This window comes from Carcharodon carcharias, chromosome 3 (genome assembly GCF_017639515.1).
Source record: "Carcharodon carcharias isolate sCarCar2 chromosome 3, sCarCar2.pri, whole genome shotgun sequence".
NCBI lineage: Eukaryota > Metazoa > Chordata > Chondrichthyes > Lamniformes > Lamnidae > Carcharodon > Carcharodon carcharias.
In genome coordinates this window covers 214193424-214207809 of record NC_054469.1, presented here as the reverse complement: position 1 = coordinate 214207809, position 14386 = coordinate 214193424, and the positions used below count along the sequence as shown (strand labels likewise).

The 14386-nt window shown below is 44.9% G+C and overlaps 1 protein-coding gene across 3 annotated transcripts in view; it reads right to left on the bottom strand.

The window, feature by feature from the left end:
• The window catches only part of glb1 (galactosidase, beta 1), a 163091-nt gene extending 152280 nt beyond the window's left edge, over nucleotides 1–10811 (bottom strand). For 2 of the 3 annotated variants that reach the window (XM_041183434.1, XM_041183431.1), the window contains exon 1: nucleotides 10654–10811. In XM_041183434.1, coding sequence (XP_041039368.1) covers nucleotides 10654–10728 — 75 coding nt within the window. In that variant the 5' untranslated portion in view covers nucleotides 10729–10811. Of the gene's footprint in view, nucleotides 1–5055; nucleotides 5161–10653 lie in introns of all 3 variants that reach the window. The other variant, XM_041183432.1, reaches the window with a different exon arrangement.
• Between the last annotated feature and the right edge of the window lie 3575 nt (nucleotides 10812–14386).

Genomic DNA, 14386 nt, shown 5'->3' with positions numbered 1-14386 from the left:
AAAGGGACAGAGAAGTGCGGATTTGATGCACATGAACCAATATCAGTTACAGTGTGAAAAATTGGCTAATGAAAAGAGTAAGAGAGAGAGAGAAGCCCAAGCAGCTAAAGCTGAAGTGGAGGGATGGAAACAACAATGTAGTGATTTAAAAACTGCTATGATTGTGATTCACAGAGCAGCTCAGGAGAAGAGGAGCAGTACCGGTGATCACACAAAGTGTCAGAAACTGATAGTGAGGCTGCAAGATCAGCCAGCCGCACAGAGGGGCATAATTGTGTGCTTTTGCACCCAGAAGAGGTGAAGAAAACGGTCAAGGGGATATAGCTTGGGATGATTTAGCAGACGGGGCAGATAGATACAGCAGCGGTGACAGGGAATCTCCACCAGAGGATCCACCGCCGGCATATATTCCAGAGCCGGAAAAACCGTCTACCCCAATGGCTCCCCTTGTAACCACTAGAGCACAGGCAGGGGCAGATGGGCAGGGGCAAGCCGGCCCGAATATGACATATTCCACCCCACTCGGGGCACAAGAATTGAAGGATATTGCGGAAGATATTGGGACGTGTGCGCCCGGGGATGATCCTAGGGAGTGGTTCCTAGCAGTCAGGCAACAGAGAGGGGTACGCAGCTTAGACGATGCTGAGGAAAGAGAATTAATTCTAATGTGCCTACACCCACATATACACTCTACCCTACCGGAGGAACAAAAACTTGGTAGAGGCACAAATGAGGCCTTAAAGAACCAGGTATTATCTGTCATGGGCGATAACAGAGGGAACCCAGTGGAGGCGCTGATGAAATGCTATCAAAGAAAAGGTAAACATCCCACTGCATTTTCAGATTGCATTTGGGCGGTGTTCAGGGGGTCTATGACACAGGCCTAGGAAGGGATAATTTACAGCCAGAGGTTAGGAACCGATGGCTGAGAACACTAGTGTCGCATGGCACTGAGGAGTCGAGGAAAGCATTAGATCAGTTTGATCCCACTGATGACACACATACAGAGCCCTGGATAATTAGGAAGATGGTTGGAGTATGGGAAAGGGAAACACTAAAACTACCCAAGACATCCGGGGACAGAGTAATGCCTATTAAGGATTAGACGACAACCTGGAGAAATGAAGGGAGGGGACCTACTCACAGGGAACCCCCTCCAGCTTATCAGACAGTGGGAAAAGGTAGAGGCAGAGGAAAAGGAAACTTCTCGGGAACGAGGAGAACTCAGGGCGAGGTGTCCAGATGCTATTACTGTGGCTGAGAGGGACACTTCGCAAGGGACTGCCCGAACTCGAGACGAGAGAATGCAGGTCGGGGAGGAAACCAGGGCCTACCCATGGAAGGGCCGAATAGACCAAGTCCTCAGTGTGATATAGAAATACCACCGAGTTCCGGGTTGTATCCCGAGCTGCAACGACGGTCTCAGGCCTCTCCGTAATGGGTGTGTGACACGCGGTGGGATGACATGGGGAGACCCCTAGTGAATGGTAGGGTCGGAGGCCTCCCTATTACATTCCTTTGGGACACAGGGGGATCCCAAACCACCGTTAACTTCACTCAGATCAATGACGTAGATTGGAAAATTCAAAACAAAATTATTCTAAGCGAATTCACAGGGCATTCACAAGTAGGATATATGAGTGTACCGTTGGAAGTCGGTATATTGATAGAGCATTCAGTGGTCCTTATCAAATTACCCAGGGAACAAGAACATATATTAGGGAGTGACTATATGGCTAAAGCGGGACTCTGCCTTGACACAGTTAATTGTATAATTTGGCAAATGCCTTTGGGCATAGGCAGTATAAATCACACACTCGTCCCGGTGGGGGAATATCAGGGTAGGATATGCACGATCGGGGAGATGTAGATAGAACCAGGAGAAATGAGTGACGATCATGAAGTACAACAAATTATCACACAAAACTCAATATTATTTGCCCGACATAAACATGATTGTGGGAAAATGACTGGGAGTGTGTGTGACCCCAAACCAGTACGGTTTCCCAAAACAAGCAGAAGAAGAGATAGGGAAGGTGATACAGAGTCTGCTGCAGCAAGGGATATTAAGACCAATAGCTTCTACTGACAATGCACCTATTTGGCCAGTGAGAAAACCCGATGGTGGCTGGCGACTAACGATAGATTACAGAGAATTAAATAAAGTCACCCCATTAACAGCCCCTATGGTAGCAACTAGCCCAGAGACAGTAGTTCAACAAAATGAGGATGCGCAATGGTTTACGGTTTTGGACAGAAGTAACGGTTTTTGGTCTATTCCACTGGAGAAAGAACGTTGATATAAATTTGCGTTTACTTTCCAAGGACAGCAATATACATGGACCGCCCTGCCGCAGGGATTTCACAATTCCCCGTCCATGTTTCACCAATGGCTAAGGGAAGAGTTCAAAGGATCCTCAAGGCCTGAATGTCTAGTGCAGTATGTAGATGACGTACTCCTACAAACTAAAACCAAAAAGGAACATTATCAACTACTAAGTGAATTACTGCAGTTGTTATATGACTTGGGATTAAATATTAACCCTAAAAAAAGCGCAGATCATGAAACAAAAAGTTACTTACTTGGGAATGATTCTGACACTGGGGAAGAGGGACATTGACAAGCGAAGAATAGAGACGGTTGGCAGACTCCCTGTTCCGTGGGATGTAAAAGGGTTAAGGTCTTTCTTAGGCTTGGTGGGATATTGCAGGGACCACATGGATTCGCCACAAAAGCTAATGGAATTATTAAAAAAGAATGTGGCCTAGGAATGGAAAACAGAACACACCCAGGCCATGATCACTCTAAAGCAAGCACTAGCTGCCGCGCCTGCTCTGAAGAACCCAAATCCAACTTTCATTGGAGGTAGTTACCACTGCCTTTCGGCAGTGATATTACAGGAGACACACGGGAAATTACGACCAGTAGCATATGCCTCACGCATGCTCTCACCAGTAGAGCAGGGGTATACGGTGTGTGAAAAACACTTGCTAGTTGTCTTTTGAGTAGTGCAGCACTTTACCTATATAGTGGGACTAAACCCACTTACAATATTAACAGAACACACCCCTGTACAGCTACTGTTAGAGGGAAGGATTAAGGATGGTGCAGTTAGCCAAAATAGAATTACCAGATGGACATTGTTGCTGTAAGGGAGAAATATAACGGTAAAGGGGGTAAAAACCATGACTACGTTAGCAGATAACTAGTTTATCAGGGAGAAAAACATGAATGTCAATTGATGATAGCAAATGACCCAAGGGCCCGTTTGTATCAAAGAAAAAGGGAGAGAGTAAGATGGGGCCTGAAAGCAGAAAAATAAAGGACACAGGAAATGAAGAACATTATTTTAAAATTTTTGTGGATGGCTCTTCCTCAGTACAGGATGTGGAAAGGAGAACTGGCTGTGGGATATACATAGAGGGTGAACACGGACAGGAAAGATATAGTGCAGCTTTGAAATTACCTAAAACCATGAGTGCGCAGGCAGCAGAACTAGCAGCCGTCGTGTATGTGGGCGGTCACCCGAAATACTTTCCACCTAGATCAGTCATATATTCTGATAGCGTGTATGTCTGTAATAGCCTCACAGAACATTTGGCCCTATGGGAAGTGAGAGGATTTGTCTCAGCAGCTGGAAAGCCCCTTCCTTCGGCCCCGCTATTACGGTACATCTTTGAAGAAGCACAGAAGAAAGGATTTGGGGTCACAAAAGTGAAAGCTCATTCAAAACTATCTCCCGAAGGGAACAGGAAAGCTGATGAACCAGCCAAACAAGGTGCTGTATGTGGACAGGAATGGCAGCCACCGATTGGGGAAATCAGGAGCCAGAGAGAGAAGCAGGTCAAAGTAATGGATTTAACGGAGGAGCAAATGAAAGACGGAGAATTGAAAAAACTAATAGAAGGAGCAGAGTCGGACACTTACAAAAGGCACGAGGGGGTCTATATTCAAGACGGAGTGGTTTTATGTGAGGGAAAATTTGTGGTGCCAGAGGGGAGACGAAACCAAATTATCCACTGGTACCATGACTTATGGGGTCATAAAGGGACGGAGAGCACCCTGGATCAGATAAAGGAGGTGTGCTGGTGGCCAGGAATGAAAGGTGACGTGGAACACTATGTCAGGAATTGTTCGATCTGTGCACAACACAACCCCAATAGAAATGTTAGGAAAGGGGCCCTCCGACATACTAGACCAGTAGAAGGGCCTTGGACTAATTTACAGATAGACTATGTAGGACCCCTTCCCCCCCACTCCATGAGGATACAAGTACATTCTAGTAATAGTGGATACTTTCACTAAATGGGTGGAAGCTTTTCCAACCAGAACAAACAAAGCCAAAATTACTGCAAAAATTCCATTAGAGAAGGTGTTTACCTGTTGAGGTTTACCCCGAAGCATAGAATCAGATCAGAGAACACATTTTACAGCCCAAGTAATGCAAGATGTTATGACACTTTTTGGGGTCAGACAGAGTTTCCACATACCCTATAGACCACAGTCTAGTGGAATTGTGGAAAGAATAAATCGGACATTGAAAAACATGATAGCCAAAATGGTGCAGCAGCACAAGACAACCTGGCAGGTCATTCTGCCCTATGTGCTGATGATAATCAGGAATAACATGGCTTCATCAACAGGCTACACTCCTTATAGACTCATGACAGGAAGGGACATGAGGGGAATGGAGGGGTTGGTAGGTTTAGATTTGTCCGAAGGTAGACCACATTATATCAGAAAAATGGGTACAACAGATAGTAGAAACAGTAAAAGAAGCAAATTATGCAGCTGTTCACTGACAGGTAAAGAAGAATCAGCAAAACAAGGCTTATTTCGACACAAAAGCCAGTCCGATAGAGTTGAGCCCCGGACAAAGAGTAATGATTAGAATACACCAGCCCACCTCATTCTTGAGTCCAAAGTTTGCTGGCCCCTATGAGATAGTAGATAAAGCAAGCCCATCTGTATACAAGATATTAACGACACCAGATAAGAGTGCCTGGTACCACATTAATCAGCTAAAGTTAGTGGGAGAAAAACAAGATAATCACCATTGGCATGTGCTGCTCGATGCTAACGATGTTCTGAATTCCGAAGGTCAGGGAGATCAAGAACAGGACCAGCTACAGATCAGGTGATCAAAAACAAATTTGATACTGTCCATTCACATGCAAAGGCGAATCCAGGGAACAAACCAAAGAAAAATAAAACAAAGAGGGGGAATAAGTGGGTTAGAAGAAACGGACAGTTAGAATCTGAAACAAGTTGGGAACAGGATATGGACGGTCTGGCTCAGTATATGGAGAGACTGGGCTTAAAATAGTACTCAAAAGAAACTGCAAACAAGAACAGAAATTACACTTGTTTATTACAGGTCCAGCCTAAAATGAAGGGGTAATGCATTTTGTTGCTATTGGATTGATTATCATAAGAACTGTGGTTGAACCTGCCTCGGAGCCGTCACAATGAATGAACATCCCTGAAGCAGTGTCGACGGCAGAGAGTTATCCCGAGACCAGGAACAACTTTGCTCTGTAGAATAAGACAGTCCGAACCAACAAAGGGAAAAGAGAGGACATAAATTTGTATTATACAGGAATGGATGGGTTAATGTGCGTGGGAAAAACATTGGGTATACCTGAGGGAGCGGGAGTACAGTTTTCATGCAACCAAGTTCTAGAGGTGACATTGTCGGTAATCCCAGAGGGAAAAATCATCAGTCAATTTGTGGGTCCATTTATTAAGCGACCATGGGCGAACGACGGGCCAGGTAAAATTATGATAAAAACAAAAAACTGCGGATGCTGGAAATCCAAAAAAAAAACAGAATTACCTGGAAAAACTCAGCAGGTCTGGCAGCATCGGCGGAGAAGAAAAGAGTTGACATTTCGAGTCCTCATGACCCTTCAACAGAACTGATTGAATATTAGGAAAGGGGTGAAATATAGTCATCTCAATTTCTCTGCTCCTCTCACCTATTCTAATCTGTCTCTCTCTGAACTTACTGCACTCCGTTCTCTCAGGTCCAACCCCAACATTGTCATCAAACCCGCTGACAAGGGTGGTGCTGTTGTTGTCTGGCGCACTGACCTCTACCTCACGGAGGCTGAGCATCAACTCGCAGACACTTCCTCCTACCTCTCCCTGGACCATGACCCCACCACTGAACATCAAGCCATTGTTTCCAGGACTGTCACTGACCTCATCTCCTCTGGACATCTTCCTTCCACAGCTTCCAACCTGATAGTCGCCCAACCTCGGACAGCCCCCTTCTACCTCCTACCCAAAATCCACAAACAGAACTGTCCAGGTAGACCGATCGTGTCAGCCTGTTCCTGCCCCATGGAACTCATTTCTCGTTATCTTGACTCCCTTCTCTCTCCCCTTGTCCAGTCCCTTCCCATCTACATCCGTGATTCCTCTGACACCTTACGTCACATCAACAATTTACAATTCCCTGGCCCCAACTGCTTCCTCTTCACCATGGTCGTCCAATCCCTCTACACCTCCATCCCCCACCAGGATGGTCTGAGGGCCCTTAGCTTCTTCCTCAAACAGAGGCCCGATCAATCCCCATCCACCACTACTCTCCTCCGTCTGGCTGAACTTGTTCTCACACTGAACAATTTCTCCTTTAACTCCTCTCACTTCCTCCAAATAAAAGGTGTGGCTATGGGTACCCGCATGGGCCCCAGCTATGCCTGTCTCTTTATGGGGTATGTGGAACATTCCTTGTTCCAGTCCTACTTCCGTCCCCTCCCACAACTCTTTCTCCAGTACATCGATGATTACATTGGTGCTACTTCATGCTCTCATCGGGACTTGGAAAAATTTATTAATTTTGCTTCCAATCTCCACCCTTCCATCATTTTCACATGGTCCATCTCTGACACTTCCCTTCCCTTCCTTGACCTCTCTGTCTCAATCTCTGGTGATAGACTGTCCACCAATATCCATTACAAGCCTACCGACTCCCACAGCTACCTCGACTAGCGCTCCTCACACCCCGCTTCCTGTAAGGACTCCATCCCAGTCTCTCAGTTCCTTCACCTCCATCGCATCTGTTCTGATGATGGTCCCTTCAAAAACAGTTCCTCTGACATGTCCTCCTTCTTCCTTAACTGAGGTTTTCCACCCACGGTCGTTGACAGGGCCCTCAACCGTGTCCAGCCCATCTCCCATGCATCTGCCCTCACGCCTTCTCCTCCCTCCCAGAAACATGATAGGGTCCCCCTTGTCCTCACTTATCACCCCACCAGCCCCCATATTCAAAGGATCATCCTCTGCCATTTCCGCCAACTCCAGCATGATGCCACCACCAAACACATCTTCCCTTCACCCCCCTGGTGGCATTCCGTAGGGATCATTCCCTCCGGTTCACCCTGGTCCACTCCTCCATCACCCCCTACTCATCAACCCCCACCTATGGCACCTCCCCATGCCCATGCAGAAGATGCAACACCTGCCCCTTCACTTCCTCTCTCCTCACTGTCCAAGGAACCAAACACTCCTTTCAAGTGAAGCAGCATTTCACTTGCATTTCCCCCAACTTAGTCTACTGCATTCGTTGCTCCCAATGCGGTCTCCTCTACATTGGAGAGACCAAACGTAAATTGGGCGACGTCTTTGCAGAACACCTGCAGTCTGTCCGTAAGAAAGACCCAAACCTCCCTGTCGCTTGCCATTTTAACACTCCACCCTGCTCTCTTGCCCACAGGTCTGTCCTTGGCTTGCTGCATTGTTCCAGTGAAGCCCAACGCAAACTGGAAGAACAGCACCTCATCTTCCGACTAGGCACTTTACAGCCTTCCGGACTGAATATTGAATTCAACAACTTTAGATCTTGAACTCCCTCCTCCATCCCCACCCCCTTTCTGTTTCTTCCCCCTTCCTTTTGTTTTTTCCAATAATTTAGATAGATTTTTCTTTTCCCACCTATTTCCATTATTTTTAAATCTTGTATGCCCTGCTACTCTTTCCACCCCACCCCCACTAGAGCTGTACCTTGAGTGCCCTGCCATCCATTCTTAATTAGCACATTCGTTTAGATAATATCGCCACCTTCAACACTTCTTTGTTCCTTTGTCTGTGATATCTTTTGATTATCTGCTCCTATAACTGCTTGCTTGTCCCTACAACCACACCCCCCCACTTCTCACCCCCCCACCGCCCCCCTTAAACCAGCTTATATTTCACCCCTTTCCTAATATTCAATCAGTTCTGTTGAAGCGTCATGAGGACTCAAGACGTCAACTCTTTTCTTCTCCACCGATGGTGCCAGACCTGCTGAGTTTTTCCAGGTAATTCTGTTTTTGTTGAGGTAAAATTATGGTCCACTGGGACCACACCTTTGTGAATATTGACTGGGGTAGCAACTCATACCAGAGATATATTGAAAGGGGTAGATTTGTCAAAGCGTCACCAAGGAGGGAATCACTGGGCCTGTCCAGAACAGATAACGAGACAAAAACTTACTAATTGCGGGTTCAGACTTATGAAAATTGTTCATTGTCCATTCTGGCTGTTAACAGCCAGTCCTTTTTACAATACACCCTTGTGGGACAAACATATTACATAGCCACAGCGGCTATGAACTATAACAAAGGATGGAAACAGTGCCCTCTGGAAGGACACTGGAAGGCCATTAACAATGTGACCTTAGACCTGGTTATCGGTGGACAAGTTCTGCCTAAGCCAGTAATGAGGATGGTAATAAATGAAAACCTCACAGTCCAACGTACCGATATAGACCAAGATCTGCGGAAATATGTTCCTACCGAGCTACCACCCATTCCGCACCTGACTGCAGATTGGACGCAAATAGCGGAGGAAGCCAATGAGATAATTCATTAATGGACTAAACATACTAAAATAATTAGAACTCATGCTGATAAAGCAGAGGAACTGCTACAGGACCCCAGGTTCTGGGATAAGTTTTGGAATTGGGGATCTAATGTTCAAATACATCCATGGGTCAGGATTTTATCACGTCCTGCTGTAGTTGTGATCACATGTGCTTTAGTACTTGTCATATTCAACATATATCAGCTTAGAAGGTGGAAAATTGAAATTTTGCACCGATTGAATGTTAGTGCTATAATAAAACGGAAGAAACGATTATCAGGATAAGGACACTGTGCGAAGTATTTTATATACGCTTCTCTTTTATATTTTTTATATAACCATATGATATCACAGATGTAACATGCCCATTGGGGGACAATGACAACCTCAGGAGTGGTACACAGAAAGGGAGAATAATGATCCTAAGACAAGTATCTTTGGATGAAAAGGGGGAGATGTTGGCCAGGGGGCTGCAGCTGAACTGCTGACACAGGCAAAAACAACTTTTGACCTGAAGTAACCTGAGTCCAGTCACTGGCCTGAGCTGGCTGGAACCGGTTCAAAGTAGCCAAGTTTCTTGGAAAACAAAGGGAATGTGATATGACATAAGTCCTTATTTAGGAAAGGAGTAACAAGGTAAAGCTACCTAAGTTCTGGCGACAGAGCCGATGAGAAGATGCCACAGACTAGCCAAGCAAGGCTAAACTAATGGACAGCACAGCTTGAAGGGATAAGATTCAGTATAAGAATGGAGAATTTCGGGCATGGAGGCAGTGAGAACTCCGGAGAACAACCAACGCCGAAGTGGAAGAACCTACGTCAGCAACGTAGAGACGCAACAGAGAGAGAATGGAACGCCTGGCCAGCGTCAGGTGTCCTTTTCGGGTATTAGCTTTCATATTCTGTGACCGCTCAGGGAGTGTCAGAGAAACCTAGGGGTGTGCATTTAGATCCTAGTTTTGGGTATAAAACTGTATAACCTGCTGTAAACTGCACCAGACGTATAAGCTAAATGTAGGTGAACTAACGATGTGAATAAAGCGAGTTTAGAGTTGAGAGAATTGACTCTTCTCCTCTCTGTACTAAGCCAACAACCGTTGCCAGTGACCTCCAGCAACAAGACACTCTGCCCCCCTCCTCCAAGTTATTAATATGAATAGTAAATAATGGAAGCCTCCTTGTAGCACTCCACTAGTTACATCTTTCCAACCTGAAAAAGACCCATTAATCCCAACTCTGTCTTCTGGGGGAACACAGTGCCTGATAGGGAGAGCGATGGAGCTCACTGTCTGATTGATAGAAAGAGAGAGAGAGAGATTGAATGAACACACTGTCTGATCAAGAAACCAAGGGGAGCTCGCTGTCTGACCGAGAGACTGAGGGGGCTCGCTATCTGAGAGACTGGGGAGGGGGTGGGGTGAGGGGGCTCACTCCCTGACAAAGAGGATGAGGGAGTTCACTGTATGATAGAGAGGGAGAGAGAGTGAGGTAGCTCACTGGCTGATACAGAGAGAGGGAACTCATTAGCTACCTGATAAACCAGTGAGGGAACACACTGCCTGTTACAGAGAGCGTGCTTGGCCTAAATAGCCAAGTGGTTATGGTATTGGGTTTGTAACCCCAAGATCAAGAGTTCAAATCTCACAATGGCAAACTATGAAAAAATGCAACTTCATCTGAAACAGATGGAAACGGGTTTGTACTCGAAAGAGTTACAGAGAGCGCTGCCCCTAAAGTGAGGGAACACACTGCCTGTTACAGACAGAGAGGGAATTTAGGGGGGTATAGATAATAACAACACTTACTGGCGAAAAGGGACAGAAGCTCAGAGCCAGCAGCATCCATACAGCCCGTGTCATTCTTCTTGTGACTTCCTCCATCAGCTGATTGGTAACGTCAAATCATCATCACGTAACCCTGTGTGGTGCTGCCTATCGCTGACCTCCTGGTGCCGACAGTGACTGACAGCTGGACAGCCCAGCAGAGGAGGAGGAGCTGGACTCCCTGTGACAATGTGTCCCTGCCTCTGACAATGTATCGCTGCTGGATGCTGAAGCCTTGTTGACCTGCTCGTTACCAGCCCCCCAACTCCTGAGGATGGGTTGCAGATTGCCCAGCCCTTTTTTGGTTAACGAAGGCTGAAAATGCCAGTCGGGTTTAAGAGATTACTCTCTTCCGCAGTGCCTAGCCTTTCAAACAGCTTGCATTGAACTTACGATCAAAGGCAAAGATGGTTCGTGGCCAGCAGAAAGCTCTCGCGACAGCGCCTTTGTGAAACTAATTTAATTAACTCTGCTCCTACATTATGGTTTTAAAACAGTGTTTTAGGAGGAGGACCACTCGGGGTTGCAGAGGGTTGAAATGTGAAGAGAGGAGAGTGTTCAAATGATTATTTTTGCCTCAGTATTTTTTTTAATTCGTTCATGGGATGTGGGCATCACTTTTGCCCATCCCCAATTGCATCTTGAGCTGAGTGGATTGCTGGTGCCATTTCAGAGGGGCAGTTAAGAGTCAACCACATTGCTGTGGGTCTGGAAGCACATGTTAGTGAGGGTGGCAGATTTCCTTCCCAAAAGGGCATTCGTGACCAGATGGGTTTTTATAGCAATGGTTGAAAATTTCAAGGTCACCATTGCTGAGGCTATTTTTTATTTCAAAATTCCAGATTTTTATTAATTGTATGAACTCATGGCCCCAGAGCATTAGCCTGGGCCTCTGGATTACTATTCCAGCGACACTACCACTTGTTTTCACAAGTTACGTTAGAAGTGAAGACATCCACGCACTAGAGTGTCGAAATAGACGGCGCGAACCAGATGGGCAGTCAGTTCAGTGTGGAAGCTGATGGAAAGCATCCTGCCTTGCTGGAGAAAAAAAAGATCTAAGAAGAGATTGCAGGCTGTCTGAAAGCCATGTTGAGAACCATTTCTGAAACAGGAAATGTATAACAATAATGATACACCAGTTAGTCTAACATCAGCCATGGGGAAACTCTGAGGACCTATAATTTGACATAAAATTAGTTGGCAATTTGAAGTGCATGTGTCTGTAAAGAACACTCCACAGCACAGATTTGTCAGGAGTGAACTTTGGTTGACAAATTTAATGGGGTTTTCTTAAGAAGTGACCAATTGGATAAATAAAGAGGAAGCAGTGGTTGTTGTGTACATGGAGTTCTGAAAAGCATCTGTTAAGTGGCCTGCAGGAGGCTTAAACAAAAACCAACCTTATGACAAAGAAGGGAAAGAAGTCACTTGGATGGAAAGTTGGTCAATGGACAGAAAGCAAAGAGTAAGGTGAGGAGGGCAGTTTCAAAGAAGAGTCATATTGACTCAACAGGTTAACTCTGTTTCTCTCTCCAGAGATGCTGCCAGGCCTGCTGAGTTTTTCCAGCACTTTCTGTTTTTATTGAAGGTAAAGGGGGATTTTGTTTCTTTGAAGAAAGGTTAGAAGTGGTATATCTCAGAGGTCAGTGCTGGCTCAGTGTTGTATGGTCAATTTGAAATTGAGTGCTGGAAAATCTCAAAATTTTTGGATATTATTGAAAAGTGCGAGGTTTGGCAAATGACGAGGAGGACTGTAAAGGACTTGAGGATGAGGTAGACAGAGCAGAGAAATGGGCTGACAAGTGGCAAATTCAAATTATTGTAGCCCATTGTGAGAGAGTACAGTTTGGAAGATATAGCAAGAATAGAAAGATATTGAAGTGTGTGGATGAACAGAGACAAGCAAGGTTTCAAATCACAGTTTCCTGAAAATGTAAATGCCGATAATTTGATTAAACATCGATAATTCCATTGAAAGAAAGGCCAGTACAATTTTGCGCTTTGTAAATAAGGGCACAAATTATAAGAGTAAAGAAGTAATTTAACTTTATACAAAATATTGGTTGACCACAGTTGGTATGCTATTGTCAGTATTGAATGCCCTATTGTAGAAAATGCATTAAAACCATCGAGAGATCATTTAATGTGGATCCACCAGCGATGGGGAAATGTAATTGTGAGGGGAAATACTGGGACTACTTCCACTTGTTCAGAGAAAGTTGAGGGGAACTTCAATGGAGGATTTTTGTAATTATGAAGGGTTTTGAGGTCATCTTTTCCACCTAGATAAGGCAGATGCTCACAGTTGCATTGCAGTGAAGAAAGGCCCATTGTTTCAGGCGAGAATGTTGAAAAGTCGATGGAAGAGTCTCCCCCCCCAACATCTTGAGTGGGGTTTTTATGACGGAGAGGACATCAAACAGAACAGACTTCAACTAAAGAAGGGGTCACAAAACTGTTACCCCAGAGCTTTCAATAAGTATTCACTCAACTTTGTTTCTCTCTCCACAGATACTGCCAGATCTGCTGAGTATTTCCAACAATTCATATTTTTATTTCACCACCCACACCTCTCCCCCCACCCTAGGTTCTCATAAAGCCTCTCACTGGGATAAGTTTTTGCCAGGTTCCTTCTTAAGACTGAGTTTAGATTTTCCATATCATCGTTCCAATCCCCAAAGACCGAAACCTCAACTGAACCTCAAACTCTGTGTTTACACCCATACTTACTTCACATAATAACCCATTCTGATATCTACATCTGTGGTTCAGTGTTCTTATTGATAGTGCTCTTGTTATGCACCTTGAGATGTTTTACTGTATGAAGTTAGCCATATAAATGTACGTTGTTGCTATTGTTGTTATTATTTGAATGATAGAGGATATGTATTGGCAAGAGTGCCAAAGTATACCTTATGTCCTTGTGAGATCATTGAACTTCTGCCTGCACTGTGCAGCAGTTGTTGAAGTGGTGGATGTAGCACTAACTGCCTACGGTTAGCCTGCATCACCCTTTTATGAGGTTTATTGCCCTTAGCACCCAACAAGTTTGCTCTTGAATTGTGCCAAAGGAACCATAAATATCTTTTAAGAGCTGCCCCAAGGCTATTTTTCGCTTGTTTTCATTGGCAGTAAAACTTTCAAGAACATAGGAACAGGGGTAGGCCATTTAGCCCCTTCAGCCTATTCTGCCATTCAGTTCGATCCGGGCTGATCTGTATCTTAACTCCATTTACCTGCCTTGGTTCCATATCCATACCCATTAAAATCCTTGCCTAACAAAGTTCTAGCCTCTGAGCTTTTAAGCATGTGAAGGGCAAAAAGTAGGTCACGAGCCAGCAGAGGAATGAAGTTTAACTGAGGACTCTGCAGTCCAGAGGCATTGTAGAAATAGGATCTTATCTAGAAGCCAGGAGTTACTTTAAGTACTCCAAAATCCGCATGGCAATTGAGAGCAATTGGGAAGAAATTGCAGCAGGTTAGTGGTGTAAACATTTTGCTGAATGGAATTCCTACTCTTCCATTAAGTTGCCAATGTATTTGCAAAACCTGTCAAACTCTGTAAATCCTCCCTGAGGATTTGTATGTATAGGTTCAGTTTCAAACTTAAAAATACAAATAAAAACAACTTTAGCCATTTCAGGAATTTGGAAATGTAAATATAGTGGGGGTTTTTGCAAATATGTAGAACAACAATTATGGCTCAGTTTTA